Source organism: Ictidomys tridecemlineatus, chromosome 10, assembly GCF_052094955.1.
Source record: "Ictidomys tridecemlineatus isolate mIctTri1 chromosome 10, mIctTri1.hap1, whole genome shotgun sequence".
NCBI lineage: Eukaryota > Metazoa > Chordata > Mammalia > Rodentia > Sciuridae > Ictidomys > Ictidomys tridecemlineatus.
In genome coordinates this window covers 76,929,105-76,948,477 of record NC_135486.1, presented here as the reverse complement: position 1 = coordinate 76,948,477, position 19,373 = coordinate 76,929,105, and the positions used below count along the sequence as shown (strand labels likewise).

General features: G+C 38.5%; 1 protein-coding gene across 10 annotated transcripts in view; it reads right to left on the bottom strand.

Moving 5' to 3' along the window:
• The window catches only part of Camk1d (calcium/calmodulin dependent protein kinase ID), a 392,784-nt gene that overhangs the window by 131,908 nt on the left and 241,503 nt on the right, over positions 1 to 19,373 (bottom strand). For all 10 annotated transcript variants that reach the window (XR_013426686.1, XR_013426687.1, XM_078023259.1 and 7 more), the window contains one exon: positions 7,845 to 7,919. Coding sequence is in view for 8 of the 10 variants with exons in the window: in XM_078023259.1 (XP_077879385.1) it covers positions 7,845 to 7,919 (75 nt within the window). In the remaining 2 variants the exon portion in view is untranslated. The remainder of the gene's footprint in view (positions 1 to 7,844; positions 7,920 to 19,373) is intronic.

The following is a 19,373-nucleotide window of genomic DNA, read 5'->3' as shown; positions in this document are numbered from 1 at the left end:
AAGCCCGGGTTACCTTTTCTAAGATGGCGACAGTGCTATGGAGACAGATCAAGTTGAGGATGGGGACAGGGAATGGAGGTGTGTGTGGCAGGAAAATGGAGGAAGCAGTTGCTCTTTTATTCAGGAGGGCTGGGGGTATGTGTCAATGACAAGGTGACATCTGGCAGAAATTCCAGCATTTCCTTCATTCGGAGAGCACTAAGATCTGTAAGGGGCAGTGTTCCAGGCAGACAGAAGAGAGGGAACAGAGGCTCCATAGGGGTGCAGCCCAGCATTCTTGAGGAACAGCAAGAAGCCAGTCTGGCTGCAGCTGGATGGAAGAGCGAGAGAGAAGTGGGACAGAAGGTCTGGGGGGTTCCCAGGAGCCAGGATAGATGGAGCCCTGGAGCCCAGTGAGGAGTAGTCTTTGGCTGAGTTGGGCTGCCAATAAGAGAGTTTAACAAAGGCAGAGAAAGGTCTGGCTAACACACCAGGAGAAAGAGCACCGTGGAGAGGGCTTGGGGGAGGAGCAGGTCTTCTACATGATGAAGGCTTGGGCCAGGGTGGTAGCCGTGGAGAAGATGAGAAGCAATGGGATTTGCTCTAAATCATGAAGTTGGTGACCACTAGATTTGCCAATGGGTTTATTGGGTGTAAGAGAAAAGGATAAGAATCAACACCAGGTTTTTGGCTCAAGAACCAGAAGAACATAGCCATCACTTGCTAAGATGAGACAGGCATCAGGAGAAGCAGATTTTGTAAAAAAAAAAAAAAAAAAAAAAAAAAAAAATTCAAATTTACTTTGGATATGATAAGTGTGTGATGTTTCTTACTCAGCCAAGTGGAACCACCGAGTAGACTGTTGGATATAACAGCCTAGAGTTCCAGAGAGGAGATAGAAATTCAAGTTAACCACATATAAAAATTAGTTCAATAGCAATATAATCTATTGTTTAAAAAAGAATGTATTTCTGATGCATCTTTTCAATTATTTCAACTTTGTTTATTTTCCTGCTCAAGCTATTATAGATGTGAAAGGGCAGGAGTTAAGGGGTGTCCTTCATTATCTCTAAATACATGGACTGATATTCCACAAGCAATGTAACATTTGAAATAAACTCAAAACAAACTGACTTTTCATCTATAACTGATCTCAGTATCATACTGACCTTCCTACTGTCTAAAGGAGAAATGTTCCAAAAAAATAGCATTTTGAAAAAAAGGTAGTCTTTGAAAAAAGTTAGTTGTTGAAAACCCCAAATAAAATTTGAGTGTAGACCTCTATAAACAGTCAAGTCTCTTTTTCCTCATAGAGACAAATATGCTGCAATACTCAGAATCAAAACAGCAATTTAAAAAGTAATAAAATTAGGGTGCTGAGCATCCTCTATTATATTTGAGCTTCAGTGTTCCAATTAACGTTTCCTAGGAAACCCAAAACCTGACAGGCACAAATATTGCAAAATATACTCCCCTAAAATGTTACATCCTAAGTATTTAGAAATCAAAGACTTTCTAAGCTCTCCAAAAACAAAAACAAGAGCAAACACAAATAAGCAATCAAAACAACAAAAAAAATATTTTCCACTGTCCCAGACCCCACCACCACCACCAGAAAAATGGATTCTTGGAAACAAAACTATTGAGTCTTGCCAAACAAAAACCAAAATACAATAACAAAAACAATTACACAGCCCACAAAACCCTCAAACCAAACCAACGATTTTCCCAATAGTAGTAGATTTTGATACATTAGGGTTTTCTCTCATTGTTTTTTTTCTTTTAATTTCTTTTTTTTACTTCTTCTTTTTTTATCATTTCTTTTTATAAATCTCACTAATTTAGATCATTAATGGAAAAGAGGAAGGAATAAGAGAAGTTCATTTCAATTTATTTCTGAACTGACAAAATAGTTTATTTTTAAAAAAATATTTATTTTTTTAGCTGTAGTTGGACACAATATCTTTATTTTGTTTACTTATTTTTATGTGGTGCTGAGAATTGAACCCAGGGCCTTGTACATGCTAGGTGAGCTGAGCCACAAACACAATCTCTAACAAAATATTTTAAAGACATAACTATGACATTAAGATATACTTATATTTTAAACCAAACTGTTAAAAGTTTTACCAATTCTGTTGGGGACTAACTAGAATTAATGTACATTGTGATGACATGATTGTTTCCATGGAAAATAAATACACACAAAAAAACAACTACTAGAACTCATAAGTGAATTTAGCACAAAAACCAATTGCATTTTATATAATAGCAGCAAGTGACTAGAAAAATGAAATAGAATTCACTTAAAATAGGATCAACAAAATGAAATATTGAATACAAATATTGAAATACAAAATATTGAATCAACAAATTGAAATATTGAATATTTCAGAATATTTCAGAATAAACTGAACAAAGATATGGAAGGCCTTCATGCTGAAAATTATAAAACATGATGGAGAGTAATAAAAGATCTAAATCGAGATCTGATGTTTATTAACCGGAAGCTTAATTTTTTTTAAGCTTTCAATTGTTCCCAAACTGAAATACAGATTCAGTGTAATCCCAAATGAAATTCCAAAAAGCATTTTTTAAAAGTTGATTGTAAAAATCTATATAAAAATAGAGACAATTTATTTTAAGAATGTCAAAGCTATTTTAAGAAAGAATAACAAGGTTGGAGGACATACACTACCTGATTTCAAGACTTACCATAAAGCTACTATAAACAAGAAAGTATGGTAATAAGAGATATATAGAGTAATAGACCAGAATAACTACAGAAATTAACCCAGCCATATGTAGTCAGCTGATTTCTTCCAAAGGTACCAAGGCAATTAACCAGGAAAATAAGTCTATGCAATAGATAACCCTAAAAATTGGACCTCCCTACAGAAAAAACGAAAATCAACATCATCCTTATCTCACCATAAAAATAAACCAGAAATATTTTGTAATATATCTAAGTGGAAAAGTTAAAACTCTAAACTTTCTAAAAGAAACAAAATTTGTAACTTGGGTTAGGTAAAGACCTCATACAGACACAAAAAAGAAATCATTAGAAAAAACAAATTGAACATTATCACGACTAAAACTTTCCCTATTCAAAAGGTACCATTAAGGCAACAGTTTCTTAGATATGACAGCAAAGAGCATAAGCAATGAAAGAAAAAATAGATAATATCAAAATTAAATTTTTTTTTAAAGAGAGAGTGAGAGAGGAGAGAGAGAGAGAGAGAGAGAGAATTTTTAATATTAATTTTTTAGTTCTCGGCGGACACAACATCTTTGTTGGTATGTGGTGCTGAGGATCGAACCCGGGCCGCACGCATGCCAGGCGAGCGCGCTACCGCTTGAGCCACATCCCCAGCCCCCAAAATTAAAAATTTTGGTGCTGCAAATGATACTATCAAAAAGTAAAAAGACAACTCAAAGAATAAGAGACACTTTGAAGAAGTCTTAGAACACAACAATAAAAAGTTACTTAATTTAAAAATGGATAAGGAATCTGAATAGGTATTTCTGCAAGAAAGGCACACTAGCAGCCAATAAGCACACACAAAAAACAGTAGGCACTAGTTAAATCAAACCAAGAGGTACTAGTTCACACCCATAGATGGCTAACATCAAAGACAGATAATAGCAAGTCTGGTGTGGCTGGAGAAAGTCGGATCCTCATACAAGGCCCAGGACTCGTAAAACAGGACAGTCATTTTGGAAAATAGCCCTTAAAATGTTAAACACATATTTATCATTTAATCCAGCAATTCCATACCTAAGCATGTGCCCAAAGGAAATGAAAATCTGTATACAAACAGGCCTCACATCATTATTTCTAACAGTCAAATAAACTAAATCTTTACTAACCAATGAGCTGATACATAAAATGCAGTGTATCTATATAATGAGATATTATTTGGCAATAAAAAGGAATATAGCCCTGATATATGCTACACGGATGAACCTTGAAAACATTTAAGTTAATTCAAAGAAGCAGGTCACAAAAGATGGTATATTGTATGATTCCAAGCAAGCTACAAAAAGGGAGAAAACATTTATATTACATATATCTGACAAAGGATAGAATATACAAAGAACACCTAAAGCCCAATAATAAATGATAATCCAATAGAGACTGGGGGAAAGTTTTGAAATAATTTTCTATTTAAAAAGATGTACAGGGCTGGGGATGTGGCTCAAGCGGTAGCGTGCTCGCCTGGCATGCGTGTGGCCCGGGTTCGATCCTCAGCACCACATACAAACAAAGATGTTGTGCCCGCCGAAAACTAAAAAATAAATATTAAAAAATTCTCTCTCTCTCTCTTAAAAAAAAAGATGTACAAATGATCAATCAAGGCATAAAAAGCTAGTCATCATAATTAATCACCAGGGAAAGACAAATTAAAACCATTCTGAGATTCTGAGATACCATGACACACCCATCAAAATGGATAAAATAGAACACTAAAAACTTCAAAAGTTAGCAATAATGTAAGCAATAGAAATCTACATACACCTCTTGCCAAAAAACAAAAGTTGGCATTTCTTAAAATGGTAAACACAATACTTACCTTGTAACCCACCCATTCTGCCCAAACATACATCCACAACATAAAAATTTGTGCATGAATGTTCATAGCGGCTTTATTCATAATAGTCCCCAAACTGAAAACCATCCAAATGGCTACTTTAGAAAAGTGAATAAAAGAGGAAGTATCTATACCAGAATATAACTCAGTGATAAAAAGGAATGAGGTACCACGGACATGCTACACAAATGACTGTCAAAATCATGAGTGAAATAAGCCAGACACAAACAGGGACATACTATACGACTCGATTTCTAGTCATTTCTAGTGAGTGGAAGGTGGTCACTGATTGGATTATGGCAAAGGAAGAAAAACTTCAAAAACCACAAGCAATCTTTTGGAGGTAACAGAAATCTTCTGTATCTTGATTATGATAGTGGGTTTATGAACCTGAGTTTATCTCTTCATTCCTGAACTGTCCAATTTAAATGGATGCAGAATATTGAATGTGAATTATACCTGTATAAAGCTGATCTTTTAAAAAGTAGTGGAAACCAAAGAAATATGCATTAATACAAGTTAACATTTTGTAATGAGCATATCCAGTGTTTGTGTAAATAGTGTTTCTAGTTGCTTATTTGTGTATATACATTTTTTTTCCCTTAGGTGGTTCAAACATTCATTGCTGCTAGGTCAGGATTTTGTGATTGATTTACCTAACAAATCTCATCCAGTGCCCACCAAACCTTAGTTCCAGCCTAACTGCTCTCTGGATTAACACAAATTCTGAGTGTGGTTCATATTAACCAGGTCTTCTCTAACTCCAAAAGAGGGATGATGATGTCCTTGGTAGAAATTCAGGAGGTGGGGGTGGGGACAGCTGTGCCACCAATACGGTTTCCAAGCTTTGAGCTAAGGTTGGCTACATTCCACACACTCTGATGCTCTCGTGGGCTGCTTCTTTACATACGCTTCTGCTGGTAAGCGTACGACCAAGTTGCTTAGACAGGCAAATTTAAATCTACTTGGACCTGATCTCATAAAATTAAAGACCATCTGCAGAGACATCCGGACAACATGATACAGATGTCCATAAAGAAACCAGCATGTGCTGAGGACCTACTCTTTGTGACAGTTTTCCACACATTTTCACATTCACTACTCACTACAGTTCTCTAATGTAAATATTATTATTATCTCCACTTTTTCCCATGATGGAAACTGGTATGCAGAGAGACCCCAGCCATTTGCCCAAATTCACCTAGTTAGTGAGAGGCAGAACTGAGATTTTTGTATTTGGGGTATTTTAACTGATATTCAGTATATTTCCATATACTCAAAAGTAAAGCAAGAAAATATATTTAACTTTGGATTCAAGTATTAGTACTTTATGCATTACCAATATAAAAAGTACACACTTAAATACACAGATTTTGTGGCATTTTTGCTTATTATTGAAATGTCATATTCTTCTTTATAGGTGGGGTGTGTGTGTGTGTGTGTGTGTGTGTGTGTGTGTGTGTGTGTATTTTTAAGGTGTTAGGGATTGACAATGGTGTTCTACCCCAGCCCTTTTATTTTGAGACAGGGTCTCCCTAAGTTGTCCAGGCTGGCCTCAAACTTGTAAACCTCCTACCTCAGTCTCCTGGACTTGATCTCATAAAATTAAATTACAGGCAAGCACCACCATGACCAGCTCACTTGAATCTTTAAAGAGTAGACTCTATAATAAAATAAAGTCATATGAGCTTCCAGGATGTGTTCCCAAATTTGGGAATTGCTCTGAGGAAAAAACAGAAATATGGCAAATCATAAAACAGAAAACATGGGATTAGGAAAAATTATACTTAGGTAATAAGAGGGTTAACATTGAACCCATCACTTAACTGCTTAATAGTCTCCAGAGAAAAATCAGGCATATGATTCCCAATTGGACATTTTAAAAATATTTCCACAAAATGTCATAATCTACTGAAATATTTTGCAGATAATAAATGGAGTGATAAACTGGGTGTGGTGGCACAGGCCCATAATCCCAGTGACTGGGGAGGCTGAGGCAGGAAGATTGAATGTTCAAGGCCATCTTGGGTAACTAACTTAGTGAAATCAAATAAAAAGAAGTGAAATAAAATAGAAAGAAGTTGGGCATAGTGGCACACACTGGTAATCTAAGCTACTCTGGAGGATGAGGCAGACAGATTACAAATTCAAGGCTAGTCTCGGTAATTTAGCAAGACTTTAAGCAACTTGGGGAGAACTTGCCTCAAAACAAAAAGGATTGAGGATGTAGCTCAGTGGTAAAACACCCCCGAGTTCGAACTCCAGTACCAAAAACTAAATAAAATAAATAAAAGGGCTGGCGGGTGTAGCTTAGTGGTAAAGCACTTACCTAGCATGTGCTAGGTCCTGGGTTCAATCCCCAGCACCACCCAAATAATAGTAATAAAATAATGCGGCAATGAGCACTTGTATCCCAACATGATCCCAACTTAACATGTTGTTTAAACATTCATAAGGAAGAGAAGAATACATGCAAACTAAAAACTGTCAGCTTCACATCAATTCTTCTGTGTACCTTTGGCAATTCAATTAATAAATCAATGAAATTCAGTATATATTTTGATCTTCATCAAAAATCCTCTTCAGTCATAGAGCTCAATAAGGCAGTGTTCCAAAATTTATTTTCTCACATCCTGGCTCAAGCACAATATCCTGTTGCACTTTCCATCACTTAATTCTAGTAAATGTCCCTGGATAGTTCCAGATCATAACACTTAAAGTGTTTATGAGTGGAGAGGCCAGTTTCATCTTAAATTAAAAAAAAAATACACGTTCAAGTAAAGTTTCTATCTGAATGTTCTGTTGATTACTTCCTCCCTTCTTGTCATCTCCAGTTTTCCTGGAATGCAGAGGTAATCTAATGTGGGCAATAGTGCCCTAATTTGAGGGAGGGGACAGAGTACACAGCTGCCATCTGCGTCCCTCCCCCAGCATCCCTGGGTGGGAGTTTCCTAGAGATAGGAGCAAGGTGTACCCCACAGTGGAGTGTCTTCAGGCAGCAGCTCTTGGACCTGGCACATTAGAAAGCAACGGAGACACCCAGCAATGGTAACATGGGACAATGCAGCAGGGTCTCTACTCTAACCTAGCAGAGGCAGATTAGTCCCAGGGAGGCCGGTGGACCTCCATGTGCAGAACACAGCCTCCAGACATGTCCAGGCTTCTCTGGTGCCCCACCACTCCCTCCTGTCTCTCCCAGTCCACTGCATCCATTTATTTCAACACTGGTGTTTACAATCCTGTTTGCAATCATCAATTAAACAAGGTACTTACAGCTGCATGACCAAGTACAGGTGATTTGGGCTTTCATAAATGTCTTCCAGGGCAACTATGTTTTCATGCTTAATCCTGGAAGAAAAAAGAAAGCACCCTAGTAAGTACAATTGGACATGAAATCTTTTAAACACAGATGTCATTATAGCAAAAAGTTCTAAGACAGAATCAAAGTCCTGAACGTCACATGTAAGACTTGTCCCCAAACTTTTTTTCAGACTCTTTCTCTCAACAGTCCTCCTTTAATCTCTGCTCCTCTTCATTCCTGAGTCTCTAGACACTAAAGTTTAGCAATAATTTAACTATTCCTGCTCCCTGCGTATCGCCATAGGCCAAATATCTCAACACCCTATTATCTTGCAGGGCCCAGCTTAAATGGCTGAGCTCCTCACCGTGGAATCTAACTGCTCCATCTTCTGCTGTCTCACAATGCCATCCATCACAGACCAGTTTGAACTGTCAATTGTATGCATATCCATCTCCCTTAAAAGCCTATGTGTTCCAGGGAACAGTTTCAAGGTCAGGTTCATGGATCCAATGTAGGCAAAAGAAAACCAGCTTGACCCTTTCATTGGGGTTCATGTTTACCACACTACCACATGTCAATTCAGTTCCCAGGTGAAGTAGACCAGTACCATACAAAATATGGTTGCCAACTAGCAGTCCCAGAATCTCCTGGGAACTGGGTAGAAATCCAAATTGTCAGTCCCACCTGGGTGACACAGAATCAGAATCTCCGAAGGTATAGCCCAGAAATCTGTTTTAATAAGATCCTCGGACCACATGTATACACAAAATAAAGCTTGAAAATACTGTATTAGACCAATACTACTCAAACTTCAGTGTACCAAGGAGCGTCTTGTGGGTTACAATGTAGATACTGATTTAGTAGGTCTAGGGTGGGGCCTTGGCATTTGCATTTCTCACCAGTTCCCCCCAGAGATGCAGGTGAGGATGCTGCCGGACTGAGGACCACCCTCTAAACAGCAAAGTCCTACCTGAAGCAACCCCAGAGAAGGAAAGAGCCTTAATCCTATCCCCTAGAAAAATGCCATCCATCAGAGACCATTTTGAACTTTCAATTGTATGCATATCCATCTCCCATGATAGCCTCTGTGTTCCAGGGAACAGTTTCAAGGTCAGGTTCATAGATCCAGTGTAGGCAAAAGAAAACCAGCTTGATCCTTCCATTGAGGTTCAGGTTTACCACACCACCACATGTCAATTCAGTTCCCAGGTGAAGTAGACCAGTACCATACAAAATATGGTTTTGTATGGTACTGGTTTACTATGCATCAAGAGTAGTTTCTACTCAGAACATAAAGTGCTATATTTATTTAATGCATTTGAGAGAAGAATCATTTCATTACCCACTGAGCTAATGAGTTCTTACCATGAACCAGCCCATCACTGAAATGACTGCTGAACCATTTAAAATCAAGCACATAACACACAGAATCTCATGAGCCCCTTGAAAGCAGAGACTACATTCATTATTCAGGCTGTTTCCCCTTTGCACCTAGCACAGACCTGCTTAATCAACATTTACAGAATGAACAAATGATGTTTAAAGGTTGTTGCCACTAAATAGCAAGGAACAACATTAGGTATCTCATCACAGAAAATGGAAGCAGTTTTCCCAAGTGTGAGATGTCTTACTCTGAAAAAAAAGTTTATAAACTAGAATAAAAAAAAACACTCATATGGGGCTGGGGCTGTAGCTCAGTGGTAGAGCATTTGCCTCGCAGGTGTGAGGCCCTGGGTTTGATCCTCAGGACTACATAAAATTAAATAATAAAGATATTGTGTCCATCTACAACTAAAAAAATATTTTTAAAATACACATATTAGCTTGCCTTTGAGTTGAAAGAAGAGAACAAGATAATGAACTAAAAGTGGCAATGCGTTGCTTTGATTTCTTATTAATTAATGCAGTTGTTTTGTAGGAGATGAAATAATTACACTAAATTCACATTTCATCTGATTGCCATGCAGAGCACATAGTTCTTTATTTATCAGTGGTAGTTACTGTATGACCTGAGTAAAATGCTATCAGCAATGAATTATGGCAATATATCAAATAAACTGTCACTAAGGAAACCAAGAGAGCTTAATTGGGGACCACCAAGATCCTAGACATTTGTGGCATTACCATTATCAGATATACTCGAAAGAATATGACCACAAAAGGTAAAACACATCATGTGGATTTTCCCTTTTTTGGAAATTTAAAATATCTGCCATGAGAATTGTCACATGGGCACAAGTACTTTTATTCAGTCAAATTAATTTGGGAGCTAATTAAGAGTATATTTTCAGAAATCGGGAGGAATGGGATTACACAGAGGATTGCTAGATAAAATACAGATCACGTAGTTACATTTGAATTCTAAATAAACAACAAATATTTTTAGTATAAGCCTGTCCCAAATATTGCATTGTTTTTACCTGAATTTCAAATGTATCAGGGCATCCTCTATTTTCATGCACTGAATCTGATCACCCTAGTTACACAAGGCCCTCAGTGATCCTCTAAACTGGGCTAGAGATTGGCACCTGCAACTCTGGCTCTTCTTGGAGGTTGAGTCAAGAAGGTGGCTATTTGAAACCCAGAGTTCAGCCGTTGAATAGTTAATACAGATTCAACTCCACATAACCAACTATGCACTAACCACCTGTCTATATTTTTGTGTGTGTGTGGGGGGGAGGGTATTGGGGATTGAGCTGAGGCACTCAGTCACTGAGCCACATGCCCAGCCCTATTTTGTGTTTTATTTAGAGACAGGGTCTTGCTGAGTTGCTTAACACCTCACTTTTGCTGAGGCTGGCTTTGAACTCGAGATCCTCCTGCTTCGACTCCTGCCTAGCCAAAATAGCAGACTAACAAAATCAGGCCACAATCCCCTCATGGGATGCACAGGATAGATAAAGCCAAGCCTATTCAACCTGACAGGACTTATGTGAGTGCTACCTTGAAATTAATTTTAATCCATGAGAGCATTCCAGAGAGGAATTACAGATAGAAGGGACCATCTCATAGCAGTCTTGCACTGGTTACAAAGTTGCTATCTTACTATGTATCTCTCTAACTCATGTATCAATCAATCAGGCAATCAAGCAATCACTGAGTTTCTGTTTCGTGTCTGGCAGCACACAAGAAAATTATAAAATAAGGTTTTGCCTTCAAAAAGATTATCATCCAGACGGAGAGAAGCAGGAAGCAATGAGAAAAGGATTAATGCTGAGTTCTGCAGAATTGCCTTTAAGGTCAGAGAAAGCAGAGTCCTCATAGGTCAGTATTATGGAGAAGGTCTCAGGAGAATAACAGGGCTTGAGCCAGGATGGGTAACATTTAAGGAAGCACACTTGAGAAATTTCAAATAAATGCTAAAATGGCCTCTAAACTGTTTTTTAAGAAAAGTGTTTTAATTAGCTTGGAGGTGTTAGAACATGGCAAAAGAAAGCATTCTAGGGCCAGGGTTATAGCTCAGTGGTAGAGAACTTGCCTAGCACATATGAGTCACTGGTTTGATCTTCAATATCACATAAAAATAAATAAATAAAATAAAGGTGTTATGTCTGTCTACAACATATATATTTTGATTTTGTTTTTTTAAGAAAACATTCTAACCTCTCACATCTGTTTTCAGTTATCTTGTTCCACACTCAGGACCCTTTATGGTATACAAAAACAGAACTTAAAATTTAAAAATTATTTTAGTACATATATTGTCTTAACAAAATGCCACATGAACATTCATACATTTCTAAGACTGGGGCAGAATCTATCCTACAGAAATACTTTACCCTGGCTGAATTCCCTCATTTCATTATTCATTCAACAAATATGCATTGGGTGCCCACCAGGAGCCAGGTACAGTCCCATATGTTATGAATCTAGGTGGCCAAAACATAAAGGGAGACAGTATTAGCCTCCATGAGCTCACACAGGTGACAGCTAGAAGACTGTCTCATATTCACCAGAAATTGACTTCCTGGTAATTAGTAGTTACTCTTAGAAGCAACAAAGAATAAGTTTATATTGTCTTTCTGCAAATATTTGAGGGTTATAATCGCTCCTCTGACTCTCCTTATCATTGACCCATCTTGCAATATGGTTGATCCTCCCCCTCAGACCTATTGTCACTCCTTTGTTCAGACTATGGTATATTCAGAATGGAAAGGACTGATCCCAATGGAAATATAGCCAGAAAAGGGCATGGCAGATAGTGTATTTATTTGATACCTATTTGTTAAATAAATGAATAAGATCATTTTTCCTTGAGCTCCTAACCAAGATTTGCTTTCTGACTCAGACTTTAGAGCTTTAAAGTTTTCACCATCAGCACTGTTATATTCAATCCTTTTGGGTCCCATGTAGTATACCAGGTGTCCAGCAGTATGGTGAAGAGTATGGTGAATCTTTAGCCATTCATTTATTGTACTTATTTCCCTCCCAATGTTGGGCCATCTGCATATTTGGTACATATCCATCCCATATATGTCCCTCCAAATTCCTAATTAAAATTATAAGTGGGAAGGTTATATGAAAGATCTCCATGGTATTCTACCAGAGACCCCCAACAAGATAACTGACATCAATCAGCTGGCTTTGATTGCTTTAGTGGCAAATCCAACAGGCCATTATCCAGCCCATATTTTACCATCCTATCCATAAGGAATCAATTATATGTTTTGCTGAAGTGGCTTTCCTCAGCTCTACACATCACATAAGACTATTTAAAATGGAAATGGGATGTTCAGGAAGATTTGTTCTTAGTAAACCCATGTTAGCTCCTAGCAAACACTATTGTCTTTACTAAATGATCACAAGCCATCTGCTTAATTTTGTATTCCAGAATTTAACCGTGCTTTGAATTCAAGCTTCTCAGTCTATAGATCTTATATCCTTCCATTTTATGTTTGGAAAACTTGATGACATCTCTGATATTGTTTTCTCAAACATCTCAACTGTGACTCCTCTGTGATAAATGCAATTTCCTAGGGGACTATCTCAACTTCGTGATGAACAAATTTTATAACTTTCTTTAGATGCTACTTACCATGTTATATATAAAGTTTGTTGAGTGTTATTCATGTGCAAGACTGTGCCAAGTTTTTGTTTTTGTTTGGTGCTAGACACTGAACACAGGGTCTCAACCATGCCAAGCACATTCTTTACCATTGATTTCCACCCTATCCCCTCATGACTTAACTATTTAATTTAATATCAACAACAACCCTACAAAATAGTCATTATTTTCCCCACTTTTGAAAAAGAAGGAAGAAATGGGAAGCCAAGATCCCAAGAGAGTAAGTAAGGGTTCCAGGTTCCTATAATTCATAATTTGCTCTGCTGAGATTGGATTTCTGTCCTGACCCCCAAACTCTTGTTAAAGCTATTATATTATAACTCCATAGTAACTAAGTTATAATGAGAATATCCAAGAGCTCATGTAAATTCAGAGTTATTTATCTAAAATTATAATACCTAAAGTCAAAGTTTCCATTTTACCACTAACAATACAAGATCTACTCCTGGTGGTGCAGATATTTGTTGAACCACTGATTCTTGTGGATGCTCTCAAGATACCTGGTTATAAACATTCAGACAGGTGAGATCCTAATGGGTCAAAGCAAACCACAGAAGAGATGTTCAGATGCAGAAGGGTGCAGAAATAATAATTAGAAAGAGCCTCTCATTAGCCCATAACTGCTAGTGCCATCATCAACATGGAGAAAAAGTGGGCAGAGAAGAAGTGGAGATGTCAGTTATAAGAAAATCAAAGACTGAGGTTCTGTCAACTTGCATAGCTCAACCCCTATGTCAACATTCAGTCCTCCCAAAGCATGACCAAGAGGATTTTCATACATGAGGAATGTTCATCTGCAAACAGCAAGCCCTTCTAAAACACATGTAATTTAAGGTAATAATAATTTCACTGGAGGCAACTTGAGGCATTAAAAAGAATCTCATTTAATTTTCATCACCTATCATTTACCAGGCCTGAAGTATGCATTAGCTGACACATCTATGAATACAAGGTAAATGGTTTATGTGACAGAAGAGTGCACTCCAGTTGCCGCAGTCCCCAATAATAGACAGAAGACATGGATAAAGGGAAGTGGACCTAGGCAGAGAGAGAAAAGCTGAATGGGCATTGATACAGATGCCTGCCTGCATGATAACTAACAGCCAAGCAAGAAAACCCTAGACAGAGCCAGGAAATCATTTTTAAATTAATTCATGCAGAAAGAAAAAAAATCAGTGCCAAACAGACAAGTAGGCCCCATTCCAAAGCCCCTCAGCTGAAGGGAACATCAGGATGAGAGGATGGACATGCTACTGAATACACACGCTTCTATGAACTGATAGCAACATCATCTTCCCCTCCAGCCTAATTTTCCATAGTTCATGGATCCACAAATTTTGAACCCTGTGTCAAATGAGGGGGAAAAATGCACACAAAAAAAAAGAAAGGAAGGAAGGAAGGAAGGAAGGAAGGAAGGAAGGAAGGAAGGAAGGAAGGAAGGAAGGAAGGAAGGAAGGGAGGGAGGGAAATCGTAATTCAACATTTCTTGTTTTTGTTTTATTTTTCCTTCCTCCTTCCATCATAGTTCATTGATCTGGAGGGAGAAGATTGTGGAAGCAATTATGAGATATTCAGAGAAAGAAAAGGGCAACAAAATACTTTTTCTTGGTATCATCATTTTCTGGAAATGGGAATGCATCTACTCAGCTACTCAGGTTAGAGAGGCCGTGTGAGGATACCAGATGGAAGGAAATAAAATCAGAAGGGACAGACAGGAGGCAAGCATACTATCAGGAAGGATAGGGCAGGGGTGGTGGGACCGGATCTCCCTGCAGAGCTGCAAGGGCACAAGACCTCAAGGCAGAGGTCAGGTGGACGAGCCAGCTTCCGGTCCTCCTCTCTCAGACGCTTCCGGTTCACAGTACAGTCTGGGAAAGGCCTCTCTCAAGGGAACAGCATGGGTCATCTCAGGCAAAGACTGTATCTGTCACCACATCTCACTCTGGTATTTCCCAAGCAATGCAGAAAGTTTAAATTTTACACAGACACACACACACACATACACACACACACACACACACACACACACACACACACTCACTCACAAAGTTCAAATAAGTTACAGTTCCCTGGCTTGGAATGGCCTCAAAAATAGCTGAATAATATTCTGATGTCTTGGCAAATTCTCCTGTTTATCTAAGTAAATGCTTATGGTTTTCTCAAAAATTAAATATGTGTATATATAGATATAGATATAGGTAGATATATATAGATATAGATATATAGATAGGTATATAGATAGGTATATAGAAATATTGGCTCCTTTCAGGGGTCAGAATTTTTTCCCTCATATCATACACAGTGTAAGAAATAATGCTGAGAAAATTTGGGATACTGTCAGTCACAAGAGAAAGTGATAGCATTTAAATATTTGCCAGATGGTTATTAAAAAATACTTTTCATTTGTAAAACATAGGCACATTCACAGATGTTATTTCACATAACAATAATCTTATACTGTAGGCATTATTACCCCCATCTCATAATGATCACATCCAACTTGGAGTCAATGGTTCTCCTCCCTACTTCCCTCTGGTCTCACTCTCCTCCTAACCCATCTCTCTGCCATCTCCTGAGCTATTACTCCAATTAGAGAGTTGATCACACTTCTCAGCTTGAACCCTGGCACTAACTCCCTGTCGTCCAGAATAGAGTTCAAACAGCTGGCGTGACCGAGAAGTCACTAGTTACTTGGTCTTCCTTTGACCATCCCATCTCAAGAACTTCTGCTCCCACTCAACACCAAAGCTTCGCTGAACAAAGATGGGCAGCTCTCCCACACCCTGCTCTTCCCAGCTGTGCATACCATTTTCTCTGGCCAAACTGGAGAGCTCTTCTTACTGTTTTTACTAACCTACTCATCCTTTAAGACTCAGTTCTAGATCTCCTCTACAGAGAACCATTTGCTAATTTCCCATGGCTCACATGACCTATCACCTCTCCTTTGGACTACCTGGTTCTTTTATAACTTCCTTACACATACTGCATGGTACCCCAAGTATCTGTATGCATGTGTGATTTTATATGCAGAAAAGGATATGTAGAAGGATACATATCAAACCATTAACTAATTACCTTGGAAAAATGCTAGAATAGGAAGTGAATTTCACTTTTCAGCTTTTTTCTCACCTGGGGTTCTTTATCTGAAGACTACAGAACACAGAAAAGGTGATTTGAGAGATTGGTTTCTTTAATTCTCCCCAGGAAAGTACCATTCTAACCGCATATGAGAAAACGTATTCAATACATATCATGAATGCCATAGATATTAGGGCTCCATTCTCTTGCTGAACACAAGGAGTAACAGTTGCTAGACTGTTGTATTGCCCAACTTTTACAAAGAGGTGTTTTTTAAAAGTTCTTGATCAAAATCATTAACATCTATCTGGTCCACCAAAATATTTTTGTGATTATGCAAACAAGGAATCACGTGTGGATTAGAAGAACTGCAATCAGGAAATCATAGTGGGTCTCAGCTATGATGCAATTAACTGCAAGATTTTTGACAAGGTATTAATTATGTTCCAACTTGATTTCTTCATTTGTTAAATGTACATGAAAATATATGATCTCCATATCTACCTATCTACCCACATCAACATATATGTTTATATACAATATAAATATACACACATTTATATATCATATTATATAGAGAGATCTTATCTTTTAAGAACATAGGCCACTCCAGCAACCACCAGAATTCAAAATCCAAATCTTCAAATCACCTCTCTTTGCTGACAGCAGAGGGAGCTATAACCAATGGGAGACGAAGGAGCACAGATTATGATACCTAAACCAATTAACATCTTAACACCTGCCAGTTTCGTTGTTGTTGTCTAAGAATTAAGGCTGCTTAGAAATATATTTTGGTTCCATGATTTTTAACATTGGGAAGGTAGGATCATTAAAATCAGTCCAAAGAATTTGTAAAATAAAATGTAAAAAAGAATTAAATACCATGTATTGATATTCCCTCACTGTAAAATGAGTTTTGTTTGGAATCCTTAAAAACAAACAAACAATAAGAGCCCTTCTGCACTGCTGACCATAGTTTCTTTTTTTAAAAAATATCTTTAATTGTAGATGGCCACAATACCTTTATTTCATTTATTTATTTTTACATGGTGCTGGGGATCGAACCCAGTGCCTCATGTGTGCTAGGCAAACACTTTACCACTGAGCCACAACCCCAGCCCTGACCACAGTTTCTTAAGGCATCGCAGGCATCCTAAATACAATACAGTGTCCACAGAGGGAGGCACAGCCAGCCAGTTCTTGTATGAAGATACCACTAGAGCTAGCAATGGTGGTACTCTGGCATTGATGGACTGGTTCTGTGTTTAACTATGTCTGGTCACATCACTTTTACAGAATCTTCCAGCCAAACAGGATACTTTTCTCCAAGGTTTTTTCCAACTTTACTAATCAATGAATCTAAAATTATAATGAGGCAAAGTACATTAAGGTATATGAGAGACCCACAAAGCTTGACTCTGAGCCAAGAGTTGGTGTTCCCTCAATAGTCCTTGCTGGGTCATGCTCTTGTTTCAGCAGGAGCTGCTCCTGCATGGGTAAACTGTCAGCTAGACATGGAGTAGAATTTCCTGAGATATGAAGTTATTTACACAGAAAAAAATCCTGCTCTGCCCACCCCCAACACACACACACACACACAGAGCCCCTACAATGTCTAGGACTCATTAAGAAATGCCTGAGTGATGCTTTATGTCTAGAATAGCTCCAGAAGGTTCATCTTGGCCTGGTTGTCTTTAGTCCAAAGGAGAAATAAATTAGGTCCAATTCAGTGTGAAAAATCCACTGCTTGGCACACACCACTCAATGAATATGTGTGGAAGAATGACTTTAGGCTTTCTTGAAGTCTTACAGATTACACATGCTCCAAGATTCATTGAATGAAAAAGAGTAGAATATTCAACTGTATATTTATTTCCTACTTCTGTTACTACCATTGATAAGTTATCAGGGCATCCCAAGATGTGCTGCATGTGAAAATTACCTGAGGAGTTTTAAAATATGCTGACACATGGTTAGGGTGCAGCTCAGGCTTAGCTTGTGCAAGGCTCTGGGTTCCATCCCCATCACAAAAGAAAACAAAACTTATACCTGGTTTTACTCCTGGAAATTATGATTTAATTGGCCTGGGGTATAGCCTAGGTGTAATGATTTTTTAAAGCTTCCCAAGTTGTCCAAATGTGCAGCAAAATTTGAAAAGCATTGGTAAATTACTGAGAAAGGATTTGCCTGTAGATACTTGGGAGCTGGTACTTCCACAGTTTCAGTGTCTACTTTAAATTTATCTTGGCTGAATATATTTATTTGGTAATAGGTCTGATACGAAAAGTAAGATTCAGGGTGTCCAGGGGATGAATGTTCAAGACAACATGGCTAATACATTCCTCCTTTCGTGAAAAGAAAAATGGACAAATTCATGAAAAATAGTCAAATTCTAACGAGCTCCTCACAACATTAGCTTGTACTATTTCTTAGTTAGGCTTAGAAACACTAACACATTCAGGAGAACTCTGTCATTTCCTTCTTTGGGTTTTCAGTAGCTTTGCTGAAGGGTAATACCTATGCTCTGGATGTTTTAAACGTAAGAATAGACACCTGCAGCCTTGGAGAACATTAAAGTCTATGCAAAGCTCTTCTGAAGGAGCCCAACTCTTGTAACCTGGATGACTAGTTTCACTGATGGGAGGCCAGCACTCAGAGGCACGTTAGCAGGGGAAATCTCAGAAAAGTTCATTCTAGCTTCACTGTGGATGCTTGTGACGTGAGCCAGAGGCCATCCCTGCATGAAAGACAGTTGAGGGCATGCAGCCAGCTGCCCACGCCTGGGTTGCTCCCTGCAGCTTCGTCACTGTGCCCTGAAAGAAGACACTGCACTTGAGTTCACCAAGTTTCTTTGAGGCTTCTGGCTTAGGACACTCACATTTCCATAAGCCTAAGTGAAAGGGGGTCAAAAGGATGTCACTGGAATCTTGGGGAAAGACACCATTGCCCTTTTCTTTCCTATGTCTCATGTCTTGTGCTTTCTCTGGCCCATGCTGAAGGCCCTGAGGTCAACAACTCCAGGATTGTGCTGATCCAATAGGTGGCTGGAAGGACAGGCTCGGCTGTCAGCTTGGCAGAAGGCCCAGTCTTCACAGCGCCAGAGAGTCCCAGGCCCACTGGGAAGGAAAGAGGAGGCCCCGGGGCAGCTGCCTCTGCTCACACGGGATAGGAAGCTTCTAAGACACAGGCGAATGTGATCCAGGACGTCTCACTACAGCTGCTGAAATATGGTGACATTTATTTAGAAAGTAGGAAGCAAATTGTGAAAGCAAAAGATGGGGTCAAAAATAGGAAAAAGAAAAACAGAAAAAGAGGAAAGACCGTTTGGGACAGCTGTCTAGTATCTGTTCCTTGTCAG